A 17,102-nucleotide genomic window follows, 5' to 3' on the forward strand; every position below is an offset into this window, starting at 1 on the left:
ACGTCTAATAGTAGTTGAGGCCGTGGTCGTGGCGGAGGGGCACAGAGTGTCACTGTAAAACCAACTAGACGTCGGTTCGATTCCCACTCGAGAAGATGAAATATTTATTTAAGTTTATATTTCCATTTCTTCGGTCTGGTGTCGAGGCAAAGTGCGGCGTTGAGTTCTGCCACTCAACACGCAATGCCTCCAGAATTTGGCAAAAACTGGGGAACGGAGTGTCTTCTGTCCCTCTGTCTACCCTGCTTTGTGCGGGATACAGAAGGGATCGGATACTTTCTCAACATTAGGTACAAAAATAAAAATAATGAAACAAAAGAGGAAGTAAAAGATACGCATTATTATATCAAAGAAGACTATCTAAAACAAATGGTCTCGAGACCGGAGAAAGGAAGAAAACTACAACAACAACTACAAATGACAAGAGATAAAGGAATGTTTCCTTTATGTAGGTATGTACCCGTTATCAAGTATGAGACTTTTTATTATTTTTAAAGTGTATTTCCACACTCAGGGAAAAAATATACTTATTTAGAAAAGCATACAAATTTGAACGTAGCGGGACTCGAACCCGCGACCATGGCCATCATATTGAACAATCCAGTGGCACCCGAAATCAATGGAATAGCACACAGGTGTCGTTGGTGCACGATTGTAAATATTTTCGCATTTGATATTTTTGGTCTATCTCACAAATTTTAACGATTAGCCTCGAGTATGTTAGTGTTTTTTTTTACATATATTATCTACTATTTCGGAACATTATTTGTAAATTATTTATGTTTCCTAATCTTATTTATATTTAATTTTTTTTCAACACGTGTTTTTGGGGATAGATGTTCCCTTTTTTGGGGCATGTTGTGACCTCAGAAAATCTTTCGCCAATTAATTTGTACCAATAATGGGATGTAAATATTGTAATTTTTCATACTAAAAGTTTTATTTTATGTAAAATTATCATATACCTTTTAGTTCGTTGTTTTTCGGTTCGGTTTTTTTTTGTTCAAGATTAACTCTAATTACGATTTTAAGTGACAAGTAACCTTAAAAGGATACTTCTTAAACGAGTGTTGGTTGTGGTGGTAGTGGTTGTTAACGAGTGGGATCTGTTGTGATATGTAAAACTTGACTCAATTAGGTATTATTTTTGTGGAAGCTAACATTTTGGTATATTGACATGAAAATACATAAAAATTATTCGGCCGAATTGGGATCCTCTCCCTTTTTTGAAGTCGGTTGAAAATAAAAACATCTTTTTTGAGGTTGGTTGAAAAGAAATGCAACGATGTGGAATCTTACTTCTGACAATAATTTTAACAAATTTTTCCATTGAAACAACATCCCTTTTAACAAACTATTCCAGTATAATTAAAATTTACCAAAATAAAAACAAATTTTCTCAATTTTGACCGGATTTTATAATCGGAACCTAACCAAACTATCATCAAACTATCCTTGAGGTGTATCCTTTCAAACAAGAAAAGAATCATTGGAATCGGTTAGCGTGATGTTGAGTTATTCGTCATTTTGTCGCACAAGTACCAATACAAATTTAATACTTATGTGATTTTCTCATAGATACCATTGTCAAAAATAGACCAAAAATAAAATTGGGTCCCACATGGGAAGCACTACCTTTCAAATAAAAAAATCATCAAAATCGGCTCACCTAATCAAAAGTTATGAAGTAACATACATTAAAAAAAAACAGTCGAATTGATAATCTCCTTTTCTTACAGAAGTCGGTTAAAAGAGATTTGCTTTTGCGCCTGGTTATTATTATAATTGTGTTGATTATTCCTTAAATAAACAGGCTTTGTTCGATTATTTATTGTTTTTTATTTTGCAAATAATAGCTTTAAAAAATAGGGTAACAATTTACCCCGGCATGTTAACAACTTGCCCCAAGTCGGGGTAAGTTATTACTTTCCGACTTCGGTCATAAAAAAAATCATAATAAAAAAGTCTTACAAAGAATACCCCAAATTACTGTTTTAATTGCAAGTCTAGATATGTAAGTTGAATCCCATCAAAAACATAAATGTAAAAAGAAAGCCAAGTTCTGTAATAAAACGTATGCTTTCAGCGATAAAAGAAGTGAGATGTAAATGTATGCCAAGTTCAATGGTTGTTTTCATATGAATTTACAATAGAATCTGAATAGAATAGAATAGAATTTGAATACATTCATTAATATCGATGTAAATTAATTTGAAAACTAGCCAAGTCAGATATTACACATAAATGAAGTCTCCAAGTTGTAAGAAGAATGGGCATTTTCAGTTGTTATAAAATATTTTATATTGTTAAAAATAAATTTCAGGACTGACCATTGAACTTGGCATACATTTACATCTCACTTCTTTTATCGCTGAAAGCATACTTTTTATTACAGAACTTGGCTTTCTTTTTACATTTATGTTTTTGATGGGATATCATTACTTTTTGTACAGAAATTATAAGTAGGAAGGTTCATAATGTTATCAAAATCAAAATATTCTTTATTCAATTTGGCCATTACAAGTACTTTTCCTATACGAAGCTACTATAACAAGAAACTCAAGAGTTGCTCTTTTTAAAACATAGTTTAGAGTAAGCGCTTCATAGGACATTTCTCTTCGCCGAATAAACCAAGTAGGACACCATTGTGATAATACACTTCTATCTTAATATTGTACAAATCTACTGCAGCCTTTATTTCGGAAGTAGCTCCGTACGTAGTTAAGCAAAGCATGTCTTCTTTAGAAGAGTAAGGATTCCCGTTTCGAGCGCTAGTGTAGATACTTAAATCATTCCAGTTACGACATACGTACTCTACTATAGTCTCGCGCAATTTATTAGTTTGTTGTATATCAATACGCTCAAACAAAGAATATGCAAAAGCATGGAAGAGACAGCTCCCATCGTTAGGCATTGGAACAATTCGGTGTAAGGTTCTTGTTTCAACCACAAGCAATTCTATTGAACGACTCATTGTTCAACATGTCTTGGAAAAAATATAAACAATAAGTTTATTAAGTGCTGACGGTACCAATCTGAATTGATATGATCCCAAGGTCGACTTCGTTCTCTGCCGTTTTCACAAGTGTTCCTAAAACCAGTAAAATCATGAAACCCTGGCCAAAAAAACCATTAAAATATGAGCGCCTTTGTACAATAAAATGTATCTAATATAATTAGGTATTTACTTTTTTTATTATAGTCAATAATATTATGTTTTATTACTCTTAAGATGATATTTAATTATATATGAATTTAGATTATATTTATCTATGAATCTCGACTATAGTTTTTATTTTGTTGATTAAATGACAGTTGTCAGATTATAAAGTAATTAATGTATGCTGCGTTTAGAAATCTGATAAATTTATTATTTTTTTTTTCTAATTTTATTATTTTGTTGGAATAACTCAACACGCAATGCCTCCAGAATACGATGGAAAGAGGGGAACTGAGTGTCTTAACACTAGGTTCCCTCTGTCTACCCTGCTATGTGTGAGATACACCGTAAAGCGGATTTATTTATTGGAACGAAGTTCCTTACGGCAGGCTTGGAAGGGATAGGGATTTCGCTGCGTGAACGAACTGAAAAAAATGTGATAGTAAAACCGTAAGAAAAATGCGTGGAATAAAACCGTTAAATGAGACGTGCGCAGGCGCGACAGTCGCATACACAGACGAGTAATGTATAATACCTTTCTCTTTCTCCCTCTTTCTTTTTTAGTTGATAATTTGAATTACGATGTTTTTTTATTTTAAGTAATTTATTATTTCCTAAAATACTGAATTTTCTAAATACTTTCTTGTACTTAAATAAAAACAAATCTGCAAAATTTAAGAGAAAAATCAAGAAAACCTACATAAAATTGAGCACGACTTTTTTTGCAATTTGTGTCGATTCTACATTAGCCGAAGGAACTTCGTTCCTACCTGGTGTCCCACGACACCACATTTTGGTTTTTTTTTATTATTTTGTTTAAGTAATTTTTAATTTTCTCTTTTTTTCTCTTATTTTTTTATGAACAATTACTTAAATTTTTACTGTTAATAATTACTTTATAATTACTTCTGTTAAGATAGCTGGTAGGCTGACAATGTTTCAAAATAAAAATCAAATCAGCTTCACTCTGTATCCCGCACACAGAAGAGTAGACAGAGAGAACCTAGTGTTAAAACACTCAGTAACTAGTAACCAGTAACCAGTCAGGTTTTACAGTCACACTTTATGCCCCTGTGCCACGACTGACCTTACAGATAGTATATTATTATTAAATTTTATATATATTCCTATCAATATAATTACTTTTTAAAAGCTTTTATTTATATTTATTTTTTAGTGTATTTTTTTCTGTTTTAGGATTCTGTACCTCGAAAGCAATAAAACAGAACCCTTATAGGACTTAGTACTTAAATATTGTAATAATAATTTGTTATAATAATTTGTTATTTGTTATCATTGTGCCGATAGTGGTTTCGGTTAACGGTTTAATAGCGAAAAGCCTCGACCAACACCTTAAGAGGCTATCGCTTAGCTGTTGGATCAAGAACCGGATACAGAAGGCAGTATTACTTGAGACGGCACGTATTGTGCGGCGGTTCCTCTCTCTGGAGCCCTAGCCACCGATGGCTTGGACCCTTGTCCCGCCCTCGGAAGAGTGGTTTTTTTATATTTTTAAATGTATCTTTTTTATAATAATTTATATTTAAAAATGTAAAAGTGATTCACTAATTTAATAAAAGTTCTTCAGGTATTTAATATCAAATACGTTAATCGACTATGCAAATGCTCTTAGTATAATAAGTACTAAAATGTTTAAATTATCTATATATAAAAGGACTTGTCCTCACTGACTGAGATAAGACGCACGCACAGCCGTAACCGCTGATGGTAGAAACGTTAAATTTGGACAAAAGTTTACTTTCGTAATCTGGACATCCACTAAGGGATTTCGAAAAATTTTAACCTTAAAGAGATGAAATAGCGGTTCAAAGTTTTTATGGAAAAAAATTTAAATCGGCACCGATTTTTATAAAATTTGAAATTTAGATTTTTAAAGGTATTTAATTGAACACGTGTTTCATCGTTTTCTAGAATTCTCCCCTCTTATTATTCCCCCCCTAGAGAGAACCTTTAGGGGTGCAAATATTCATAAATATTCATAAAATTTGAAATTCAGACTCTTAAACGTATATAATTAAACATATGTTGTATGGTTTTCTAGAATTCACCCCCTAAGGGTGCAAATAAGGGGTTGAAAGTTTATATAGAAAAATTTTTAAAACGCCACCGATTATTATAAAATTTGAAATTTAGACTTAAAAATATTTCATTGAACACATGTTTTATGGGTTATTAGAATTCACCCTTAAATAGGCAAGCGAAGCTGCGCGCGTCCGCTAGTAATAAATAATAATGAAGGATGTTAATCCATTTATTATATTTTTATATTTTTACGTGAAGCCCTTGAAGTCCACATGATGACAGGCTTTCTCAGGACATAAATTAGAGTCATTTTCAGCTACAAATGGAGACATATCTTATCTTAAAATATACTTGAAAGCATCGTGTTGTTTTCGATGGCTTACGTAAGTAATAGTGAAGTTAGTCTACAAAACAAATAAAATATTTACTAACGTGTGACATAAATAAAAGCAAATATATATAAATAATGCATTGCTCTTATTTTGTTGGCAGGCGCTATGCCTAAAAATCAGTTATCATTAACTTTGATTGCTATGCTTTCATTACAGGTGCTATAAGTAAATGTTCCTAATTGAATCTATTTATTGAAAAATTATAAGAAAATATTTAAAAAAATACTAGTTTCGGATTTTTCTCTTGACATACACCCAATTACTTAACCGGATGCTAAATTTCACCATTCTAGATCATCTGGAACTTGGTTAACATTAAGGTCTATAGGCTAGTCACCCCCCTAAAAATTTACGATTTTTGGACGTCATTATCTAAATAACTGTTTGAGCTGTGTTTATGAAATTTTATGCACGTATTCAGGTAGGGGGTCTAAATATTTGAGCCAAATATGACAGCTTTAGGTGGAATAGTTTTTGAGTTACGAATAGGTAAAAAGTGGCTTCAAATGGTTCGTGTAAAATAACACACGGTGCTGCTCGCCAGTTCTGAAACCCAGAAACTTGGCACAGAAAGTCGGGGTAAGTTATTACTTTCCGACTTCGGTCATAAAAAAAATCATAATAAAAAAGTCTTACAAAGAATACCCCAAATTACTATTTTAATTGCAAGTCTAGATATGTAAGTTGAATTTGATTATGATAGTATAAACACAGAAATCAAGTATTCGTAGCAATATTTGAGGTTAAAAAAAAATCGGAGACAGAAATTAATAATAACATAGTTCACGCGGGCGAAACCGCGAGCGGGCCGCTAGTTTATTATATATATTTTTAACAGTTTTAAGGTGTCATTCCACATTTAGAATATAGAAAACGTATAAAATTTGAACGTAGCAGTACTCGAACCCATGCCTCTTGGAAACCATAGAAATTAGGCATTAATTTTACTGATGAACTGGTGGTAGATTGTTTGACGTTCAAACAATGAAGCATGTAACTTCTTATCTATATATGTAATGATTTTTATTATAAAAAGGTTTTAGGTTTGAGGTGGCGCAGCGGCTCAAGAACGTGACTGTAACGCGACAGTTGTAGGTTCGATCTCCAATCGAATCGAATCGAGAGTGGAGTGTATTTAACACTCTGCCTATCCTGTGTATGTGCGGGATACAGCGTGAAGCTGATTCTATTCTTTAGTTTTCGTAAAGGTAACACATATTCAAGTATTAAATAGAACTACTTTAATTTGATTATCAATAAAATGTTGATAGTCCCATCCTAATTAACTAATTTAGATGAGCTATATTTTTTTCTAGAAAACATATTGTTTAGCGTCTTATCTTCTGAAACGCAATAAATTGATTTTCTTTTATGAATTTTGTGGACCGTTATTTTCATTATTAAATTTACATTAGAAAAAGTTAGTTTCTTATTTTTTTCTTGTTAATTCAAAAAATAGACGGCAACGAATTTAAATTTATTTGAAAATATACAATACTAGCGACCCGCCCGCGGTTTCTCCGAAAAAACAGGGAAACTAAGCATTTTCGGTTGAACCCTAAAAAATAATACCCTTAAAAGGGGGGGCAAAACTTGGTATTAGAGGCGCTAGTTCAAGTGAGGTGTCAGATGAAAGGGCTGAGGCTAAGTCTAACCTGAATTTCAGAAAAAGCTCTAAACCTGCCATTTTTGTACGAAATCCTAGGTGGGCGAGCTCGACTCGCGCTTGTCCGTTTTTTATTATAAAATGAATTATTAGACTTAGACTAGACTACACTTATTTATTAGAGATAGATCAAAGATAATACGGACTATTTTTTAGAACTAATTATATTAAATATTTTTTATCTATTTTCATTCTATCTAACTATTTCTACAGCGCACGCACTAAAGGTAATTCTATGGCACCCATAATTATTGTTTTCGTTTTCATAATCCACGGGAATGTAGCTTTCACACAATATAAAAGTACTAGTAGTAGTTCCAGAGATGTTAAACCTTAAAAAAACAAACAAACAAACAAATTCTTCCGCTTTTTCATATTCATTACCTATAGACCAGCAAATTAAAACACTAAAACGCGTGGATAACTTTGAACTAGCCCCCACGACGCCAGGTTAAAATGGAATTATTTAAGTTTTTCTATCGATATAATTTTTTAACAATATGAGTATATATTTTATAAAATCTAGAACAATATAGCTCTATAACAATGTATTTATAAAATATATTCCACAAATGTTTTCACAAGTGACTTTGCCGAATTTCATTATGACACGTATCTTTATATTAGCTAGGTGAGGCAATAGTTTATTATTGTATTTCTGTACTTCTTTCAGTGTAAGTGTCTTAAAAAATATATTTCTCTATTAGATATTTCTTATATGTCTAATTCCATTAATAGATATATGTTATTTCGAATCTATACTAATATAATAAAGCGGAAGAGTTTGTTTGTTTGTTTGTTTGTTTGTTTGAACGCTAAGATCTCTGGATCTACTGGTCCGATTTACTATGTTTTTGTTTTGTATGAACGCTGCACTCTTCAGAAGTGGTATAGGCTATATATCATTACATTATACATATAAACTAATATATTTTAAAGTACTTTCTAATTTGACATGCAATTTATTCTGCCATGTTAATAACAACCGTCGCGTCGCTACGCAACCGTTACCGCGTCATTTTGATATTCATCCTTATGAAAATAAATATAATAGTCACTTTTAGTATTTTATCGAGATTGAAATTATAGTTTACTGTATAACATTCTAATTAATAATTAAGGGGATGTCACTGCTTTGAAATGACCTAGCCTACGGGCGGAATAGTATGAATATGACCGACGCGAAAATATTCTTATACTTCAAGCAGGCGTAGCCGCGTCCGGGTCCACTAGTATAGATATAAATTAGTAGAATGACATTATGAACCATGCTGTCAGTAAGTTACTTCTTTGTCTATATATAGTTTGGCTAATTGGAAGTTGTTCTTACAGCAATCAAGATGATTAGACTGGGGTTATTATTATGTATTTTTGCAAAGCTAGCGACGTCATTAGAAGATCGTGTAGTAAGCACTGATCAAGGACCAGTACGCGGCTACCGACACGAGGGAGCAGATTATTTTGTATTTTATAGTATACCATATGCTACAGCACCTACTGGAGAAAATAAATTTGCTGTAAGTAATAATAATAATTTTTAACTCTCTCACAAAAATAATGTAATCTAATCGACGTTTATAGATACAAATAAAAATCAACTGTGAAATTCAAAACGAGATCTATCCATGATTATCGATACAAACAAAAGTTAACTATAAAATCAAAACCCATTTACCTAGCAATAGTTACTCGTAGAGTACCGTCGTGAACCTCCTGTGTTTAAGTTATACCGTCGGTTTTGTGTAATAAGGTTACGCCCTCGATACTAAGCTTTACAAGTTTCTAAAAGTAGTAAGTGAACATTTTGACGGGTAATTATTTTGTAAACCTGTTTTTTGGGGTATTGAAAATCGATCAAACGAATAAAAAATAAATGATAAAGAAAACACAGTGAACTTTTTAAAATAAAATTTATTTCAATTCAAATTATATACTCGTACAATATGTAAGCACATAATATTCTGAAACTATCTTAGTTTGAAACGACTATTATTTAAGGAATACATTCCTTAAGTTTTAATAGTTACCATATAAAAGTTTTAGTTTTGAGGAGCAATGGGATGTTTATAATGATTCTTGTAAATTTTGTGCCAAAACTTTAAACTATCTTTTTGGAAATTTTTCTTTACAGATAATGTACTATTTAATACCATATAATTAAGATTATCTTGGCTTATTGTAGGCCACCTTGGATATGGAGAACAAGGTAATTCTGGGTTTCTGAAAAAAAAGTAGATATTTAATCTTAACCTAATATGATAATTTAAAAATGAAATGTAGTCTTTGTATTTTCAATTTTGCCTTTTGCTACAGACTGTTATCAGTTGAAAGTCTGTCAGAAAAATATATTAATATTCGAATATTTTCCTATTATTTCTTTATAACATGTGTAATATAAATTATTATTTATTAAAAAAGAGAATAAATTTCTTACCCAGTAGTAACAAAGTTAAGCCACAAGTCTCTCATAATTTTTTTCATACTTCTGAACTCTTTTGATAGAGTACTTTCATCTCCTGAATCCATGATCGCTTTATTTCCGGCACTATGTCCAGCACCACGGGTTTGTGTAAAATTAATATATGGTTCATTTATATCGACAAATACGTATTCATACAAATATACTTGTTTGTTGCCAGCTGCTGCTTGGAGTTCCGCCGACCTTGCTGTTCCAGCAGCAAACATAACGTCTGAACCATATTTTATATAACCCAATATATTTTCTTCATCTACAGGCTTATTATTAAAATAGAATGTTTGAATTTGATGTTCTACTTCTTTTCGGTCTTCTTCATCTTTAAATTTCAAATCCACAGGAAGAAATTCAGTAAAATTTTGATTCATCTTATCTTTAAATGAGTTAAAATCATCTAAACGATAAAGGCCTTCCATATTAGTAATACCATAAAGCATAGGCACTTTCGTGAAATTGCCACTTTTTAAAATATTTATGGGATAATCATCGAGGAAAAGTTCTTGTCCAACATCACGTTCAACACAAGGCGCGAACACTGTTGAAGCGTCAGGTCTGTGAGAGACATCAATCGAGAAAAGCACATCATATGTGACATTTTTGTAAAAAGAATCTAATGTTTCTAAATTATTGACATCAACGAGACCTAATTGGCTTGCATACATCTTTGCATTTGCCAGGGGATCGTTTTGAACTGCAACTGATGCAACATTATTTCCACTTTCTGGGATGACTTTATGAAACAATCCTTCTGCTACTTTCGAAACTATCATGAGATCAACAGATGAGGCTCCAGCACTCCATCCATCTATTGTAACATCATTGGGATTCCCACCGAAGTTTGCAATATTTCTTTGAACCCATCGTAATAAAGCCAATTGATCCTTCATAGCAGCATTACCGGGTATATCTTTAGTACCCAGGCACAGAAAACCATGTGGTCCAAGACGATAGTTAAAATTTACAATAACGGCTTTTTTACTCTTTAGCAAATTAATTGGAGTTCTTACAGTGCCATAGTTATACTGATACGCTCCTCCATGAAAAAATACAAGCACAGGTAAACTTGTCACATTTGTATCAGGCACATATATGTTAGCAAATAAGCAGTCTTCTTGAATCTTGTATTTAGGATCCATCTTGACTATTTGACCATTACGAAAACGCATTCCTTGTGGACATATGACGTAATTTTGAACTGCTTCATAGGTCTCATTCCATTTTGGTGCTGGAAGTGGTGGCTGAAAATATGAATATAAGTGTCATAAGCGAGGAAATTTTATAGTATTTATATCAGAATCTTGTATACTACAAAAACAAAGTGCTTAACGCAACGAACAAAAAAAGTACGTAATTAATATGTACGAATGAGACCAAGACAACCAAAACATGAAGATTTTTGTGACCCAATAATAAATGGTTATTATTACTTACACCAAATTTATTTTCTCCAGAAGGTGCTGTAGCGTATGGTATACTATAAAATTCAAAATATTCTTGGCCCTGGGGTCTGTAGCCGCGTACTGGTCCTTGATCAGTGCTTACTACACGATCTTCTAATGAAGTCGTTAGCTTTGCAAAAATACATAAGAATAACCCCAGTCTAATCATCTTCAATGCTGTAAGAATAACTTCAATAATCAATAATAATAATTAGCCAAACTATATATAGACAATGAGCTAATTTATTAACAATATTGTTCATAATCAAAGTTTACTAATAAACTCAATAATTCTAATTAACATAGATATTTATTGTCTATAATTGTAATAGCTATATAAGCAATATATGTAATAAGCAATAGACTTTTAAGACACTTACACTGGAAGAAGTACAGAAATACAATAATTAAAAAATTGTGTAACCTACTTAATATATACGTGAATAATTACATTATAATTGTAATGAAATTCGGTAAAAGCACTTGTAAAAACATTTTATTTATGTAAATATTATTTGTAACGATATTGATAAAATGACTTAACAATTTTATTTTAACCTGACATGGAGGGTGGGGAGGATGGATTTATTGAATAATATTAATGATAAATTTTATTATGATCTAGTGGGAACATACAAAAAGTAAACAAAGAAAAAATTAAACTATAAATAAATATTGCAGGAAAACCTGTGTAAAACCGTCACCGGTGTTTTATTTCATGATATTATAAAAAATGTTTCACTAAAGTCACCGTGGCCGTCAGAATTCGGCAGAAAGTGAGGAACGGAGTGTCTTGACCCTAGGTTCTCTCTACCGTTGAAGAACAGTAAATGCAAAAATCATGGGCTATTTTTCCATTTTCGGGACTGGTTATAATATATTGTATATATATAATTTCCATTTTCCCGCTTTTGTAGTGGACTCGATAGGCGGAACTCAACTTGTAATGTATGGAAGTCGGGAAAATCGGGAAAAGTGGAGTGCCTTAAGAAAGGCCTACCCTAGTGTTGAAAACAGGTAATATCTTTTCAGGAGATATTCTATAAAATACATTCCTGATATACAATATTCAAGGCCATGTAAACGTATTATTTTGCAATTATAATCATTAAATATTTACACAAGTAAAAGTCTGTAGGAAGACAATTCACATACCAACATCCTCTAATTAATATTAATTGTTTGTTCAAGTGACATTACAAAAAATATATATTAAAATGAAAAGAAATCATATAAATATCATTTTTATTATGTCTATAAAATGTTATTCTTATATATATTGAACTAGCAGATTCAGGCGGCTTTGCCCGCTTGAATCATGCGAATATTTATTTAATATATTTATAAAATTATTTTTAGCTTAGGGGGTAAATTTTAGTAAATTCTAGTGAAACACGTATTAAATTAAATATTTTTCAGAGTCTTAATTTATAAAAATCGGTGCCAACTTAAAAATTTTTCCATACAAACTTTCAACCCGTTTTTCACCCTTTCAGGGTTAAAATTTTTCAAATGATGTGATGAATGTGATTTTAATGCGACAATTGTGGGTTTGATCTCCAATCGAGGAAATTAATAATTATTTATTAATATTTACATTTCATTGCTCTGGAAACAAGACAAAAGCCCGGCGTTGTGTTACTCAAAACTCAACTCAACTCGCAATGCCTCGAAAAATTCAGTGGAAAGTGGGGAACGGAATGTCTTAACACCATTCCCATCCAGAGGATGTCCTGACTAATATCTGTCCGATATTTGTTTGTGGGCATACGGGTACGCGACCCCGGATCCTCGAGCCGCCACTCTTACATCCTCATCCAGTCCGTAAGAATGGTGTCCTAACTCCCCCTCCTTCCCCTCCTCTTTTCCTTAGCTCCCTCCTTTTACCTATCCTACCCCTTCTATTTTCCTCTCCCTTCGGTTTTTCCCCACGGGGTTTTGGAGGTCAGACGGCAGTCGCTCCATTTAAAAACCGCCAACCGCCACTTAAATGGACCGACAACAAAACACAAGACTGGGTACGGCTAGGGCGTCGCCGCAAAACGACGCGCAGGCACATCGCCCTACACCTGCGACTAGTGGGCAAGGGCTACCGTGTCATGTACGGGCACGGCTAAAGACGCTAGTACCCAGAAGGAAACTCCGCTTTGCAACGTGGAATATTGGCTCTCTGACCGGACGATGCAGGGAACTCGCAGATGTACTCATGAGACGTCGGGTCCAGTGTGCTTTCCTCCAGGAAACACGCTGGAAGGGCAATAAGTCCCGTAACATCGGACAGGGTTACCGGCTTATATACACTGGGTCACCTTCGGGTAGAAACGGTGTAGCGGTAGTGCTTTCTGAAGAGCTTCAGAATGGGCTCCTTGAAGTTGACCGTCGCTCCGACCGCTTGATGCGAGTGAGGGTACTGATTGAGGGCGTTATCACAAACTTAATCAGTGCCTATGCTCCCCAGGCGGGATGTAGCGCGGCCGAAAAGGAGACATTCTGGGAGCAGTATGAAGGGGTGCTACTTGCTGTGCCGTCTACCGAAGTGGTCTTAGTTGGGGGGGACTTGAACGGGCACGTCGGTAGGGCTGCTGAGCCGTATGAACGTGTTCACGGGGGTTTTGGGCACGGTCTTCGCAATGCAGAGGGAGAAAACATTCTGAGAACCTGTATTGCGTCTGATCTGGCCGTCGTGAATACGTTATTCCAAAAGAATTCTCAGCACCTTATCACCATATCTTGAACACTGGTAAGATGCCGCATCAGTGGCGGCTTAGCTTTATTACCCCTATTTACAAGGGAAGGGGCAGTGTTCAAGATTGTGGTAGTTATAGGGGCATTAAGCTTATGAGTCATACCGTGAAGCTCTTCGAGCGCATGATCGACCTCAGGCTCCGCCGAGAGTGTACTGTCTCTGAGTCTCAATATGGATTTCAGTCAGGATCGGGCACCATGGACGCCATTTTCGCCCTCAGAACTTTGATGGAGGCATACAGGGAAAAAAGGAGAGCTCTGCACGTGGCCTTTTTAGATCTGCAGAAGGCCTTTGACTGTGTGCCTCGTCAGTGTATCTGGTGGGCATTGCGATCCAAAGGGATCCCTGAGGCCTATATTGAGATTATCAGAGACATGTACCACGATTCCGCTTCTATGGTTAGGACTGCTGTGACGCTGGAGCGTAAAGTGAACCTCTGGAAGGGTACGCTTGAGAACGGCGGTCTTAAACTAAATGTGTCGAAGACAGAGTACATGGCCTGCGGGAGCCGGGACTCGAGCACCATCCTTATAGGTCCTGAGCCAGCCGTTAAGTCGGAGAAGTTCAGGTACCTTGGATCTGTTATGCACGAGTCTGGAGGCATCGACCACGATGTCCATGGCCGGATAAGCGCTGCCTGGGCCAAATGGCGGGAGGTCACTGGTGTGGTCTGCGACCGCAGAATACCGCCCAAGCTCAAGGGGCTGATATACAAAAGCATCGTCCGACCGGTTCTTTTATACGGCAGCGAATGTTGGCCAGCACTATCTCGGCACACTCAGGAGCTTCACGTCACGGAAATGAAGATGCTGAGGTGGATGTGCGGCGTAACGCGGTCTGACCGCATGCGCAACACATTCATTCGAGGTAGTCTTGGGGTCCGTGACGTAGCGGATAAGCTCCAAGAGCGTCGCTTGAGATGGTTTGGCCACGTTACGCGCCGGCCTAAGAACTATGTCGGACGCAAGTGCCTTGCTATACCAGTTCCTGGGGCGCGACCTCCCGGACGCCCAAGGAAGCACTGGTTGGATGTCGTGATGCAGGACATGAGAGCCAATGGTCTAACCACCGAGGACGCAAAAGATCGTGCAAAGTGGAGTAGGTTAAGTAGGAAGGCAGACCCTAGTAATAGCCGGGATTAATGCCAGGAAGAAGAAGGAATGTCTTAACACAAGGTTCCCGCTACCTACCCTGCTGTGTAATATAGCGTGAAGCTGACTTTTTTATCTAGATTGCAACGTTACTTTGTTCGAGAAGAAATTTTGTATATATGTATAGGACGTTGCTAGGTAAATTGTTTCCATACAGACTTTCACTTGTGTAAATATCATATTTAATTATTATAATAACAAAAAAATTATATGACTGTAAAATAAATATTAATTTTTAAAATTTATATAACCTTGAATACGAATATATTGCGAATCTACTAATTATAATAAATAATTTAATACAAGATTCCTTATACCACAGGTAGACTTGTGTTAAGTTAACACACTCCGTTTTTTCCATTTGCATTCCATTCCATATATTGCATGTCATTAAAATATATATTTCCTTTTTATTATTAAAAAAAATGTAACGAAAATAGCTTTAGTTTAGTAGTTTTTAGGATTCCATTCCTAAAACGGTAAAAACCTTTTATCTGTTTGTCAAGACCGTTGTTCGTTTTGAGGCCGTCGCACAGTGGGACGGAACGACGCGCCTCGTGTCAAAAATCCGTAACTCATTCACTTTTCATCGCAAAGTGTTGAAATTTTGCATATATATACTTGAATATATTTGCTATCAATGACAAAAAATAGATATTAATAAAAGTCATGAGTTGTTTAATAAAAAAAATCAAAGTTAGAAATTGTCATAAATAAGAGCTTATTAAGATGTTTAAAAGATATTATTATTTTTAAATCATTAAAATAACTTAAGTATACTAAATCTAGGCTGTTAAACAAAAAAAGTGATGTATCATATGTAATATAAAAATAATTTTAATACGTAGTGAAGTAAACAAGGAATTTATTCTGTGACTTGCAGAAGTTCTTTAGCTTCGTCAAACAGTTCGTTAGATACTATTGTAATCCTTATTTCTTGCTTCCTGAGCGTCTTCAGAAAGTTGCCCAATAGGAAGAATTGCATAGTACTGTATAATTTGAGCTCCATGTATAAGTTTTTTATGCGAAAGAAACCGACCGAAGAAGGCGTGTAATACTTGTTACATAGAATTGCGCTGTATTAAGTGTATATTGATCGAATTTTTCGACATTTACGGCAAGTCCTGATTACATAGTTTGAAGAATTATATAAATTTTTTTTTTAATGTTGTTTATTATAGTTTTTACGTCTGATCACGACCAATTGAAGTTCTCCTTTTAAAAGTTTTCTATTTCAGAAATATTTCTCCCTTCAATTATAAAAGTGCATAAGTTACGTCTACTGCAAACGAATTCACTCATGTTGCACAAAATATATGTATATCTTTTAATAAAATATACATAAGGTAATAGAAACAATGCGGAAAAGTCCGGTTACTCTAATGAAAGCAACTAGCTATAATTGGTCTTTTTATACTTGTCCAGAAAATTGTTTTGTGCAAAACCACATCAAATTAATTAAATATTTTATTTTGTATCCACATAATATTTTATTTATATAAAAAAATGATAATTTTATCATGATCATGGTTGGAATGACCACAAAAAATGTCAATTTCAAAACATAGTCATATTATTATTTTTCATGTTAAAATAAACATTCTGATAGTTTTTTTCTACTTATAGAACAAAAAAGAACTAAATAGGACGCCAATTATTGAAAATAAACGCAGTATTCATGAAATATCAAAAATTGACATTTTACTACAATTTGGTTTTTTTGCTCTAAATCAAAATGGCGCAAATATGCGCAAAATTTTATTCTTTCCCATAATTGTTGAATAGTTGTAGTATACATAAATATAGTTTTCTCGGCAGCGGCAGCCAGCGGCAACAGTGAAAACTCCAATTGAAAATATGAAAATGTTAAAATATAACACTTCTAAAAATTTTAAGATGATTAATTACATTTTCTTAAAGAAGAGACAATGAGCTTTATAAAAATGTATAATATAAATATAGTTACTATAGAAATTTATTAAGAAACTAACGCTTAAATATCGCTATATGCAATATAAAAATCTTGTTG

The 17,102-nt window shown here is 34.1% G+C and overlaps 1 protein-coding gene across 1 annotated transcript; it reads right to left on the bottom strand.

Annotated features, from left to right (window-relative positions):
- Positions 1–9,691: 9,691 nt before the first annotated feature.
- Positions 9,692–10,888, bottom strand: LOC146540652 (carboxylic ester hydrolase-like). Its single transcript, XM_085205601.1, has one exon. The coding sequence runs from the start codon at positions 10,871–10,873 to the stop codon at positions 9,692–9,694; it is 1,182 nt and encodes a 393-aa protein (XP_085061727.1). The 5' UTR covers positions 10,874–10,888.
- Between the last annotated feature and the right edge of the window lie 6,214 nt (positions 10,889–17,102).

The sequence above is a fragment of the Heliconius melpomene genome, chromosome 2 (genome assembly GCF_056956725.1).
Source record: "Heliconius melpomene rosina isolate 202511_hmr_F chromosome 2, ASM5695672v1, whole genome shotgun sequence".
In the NCBI taxonomy this organism is placed as follows: Eukaryota; Metazoa; Arthropoda; class Insecta; order Lepidoptera; family Nymphalidae; genus Heliconius; species Heliconius melpomene.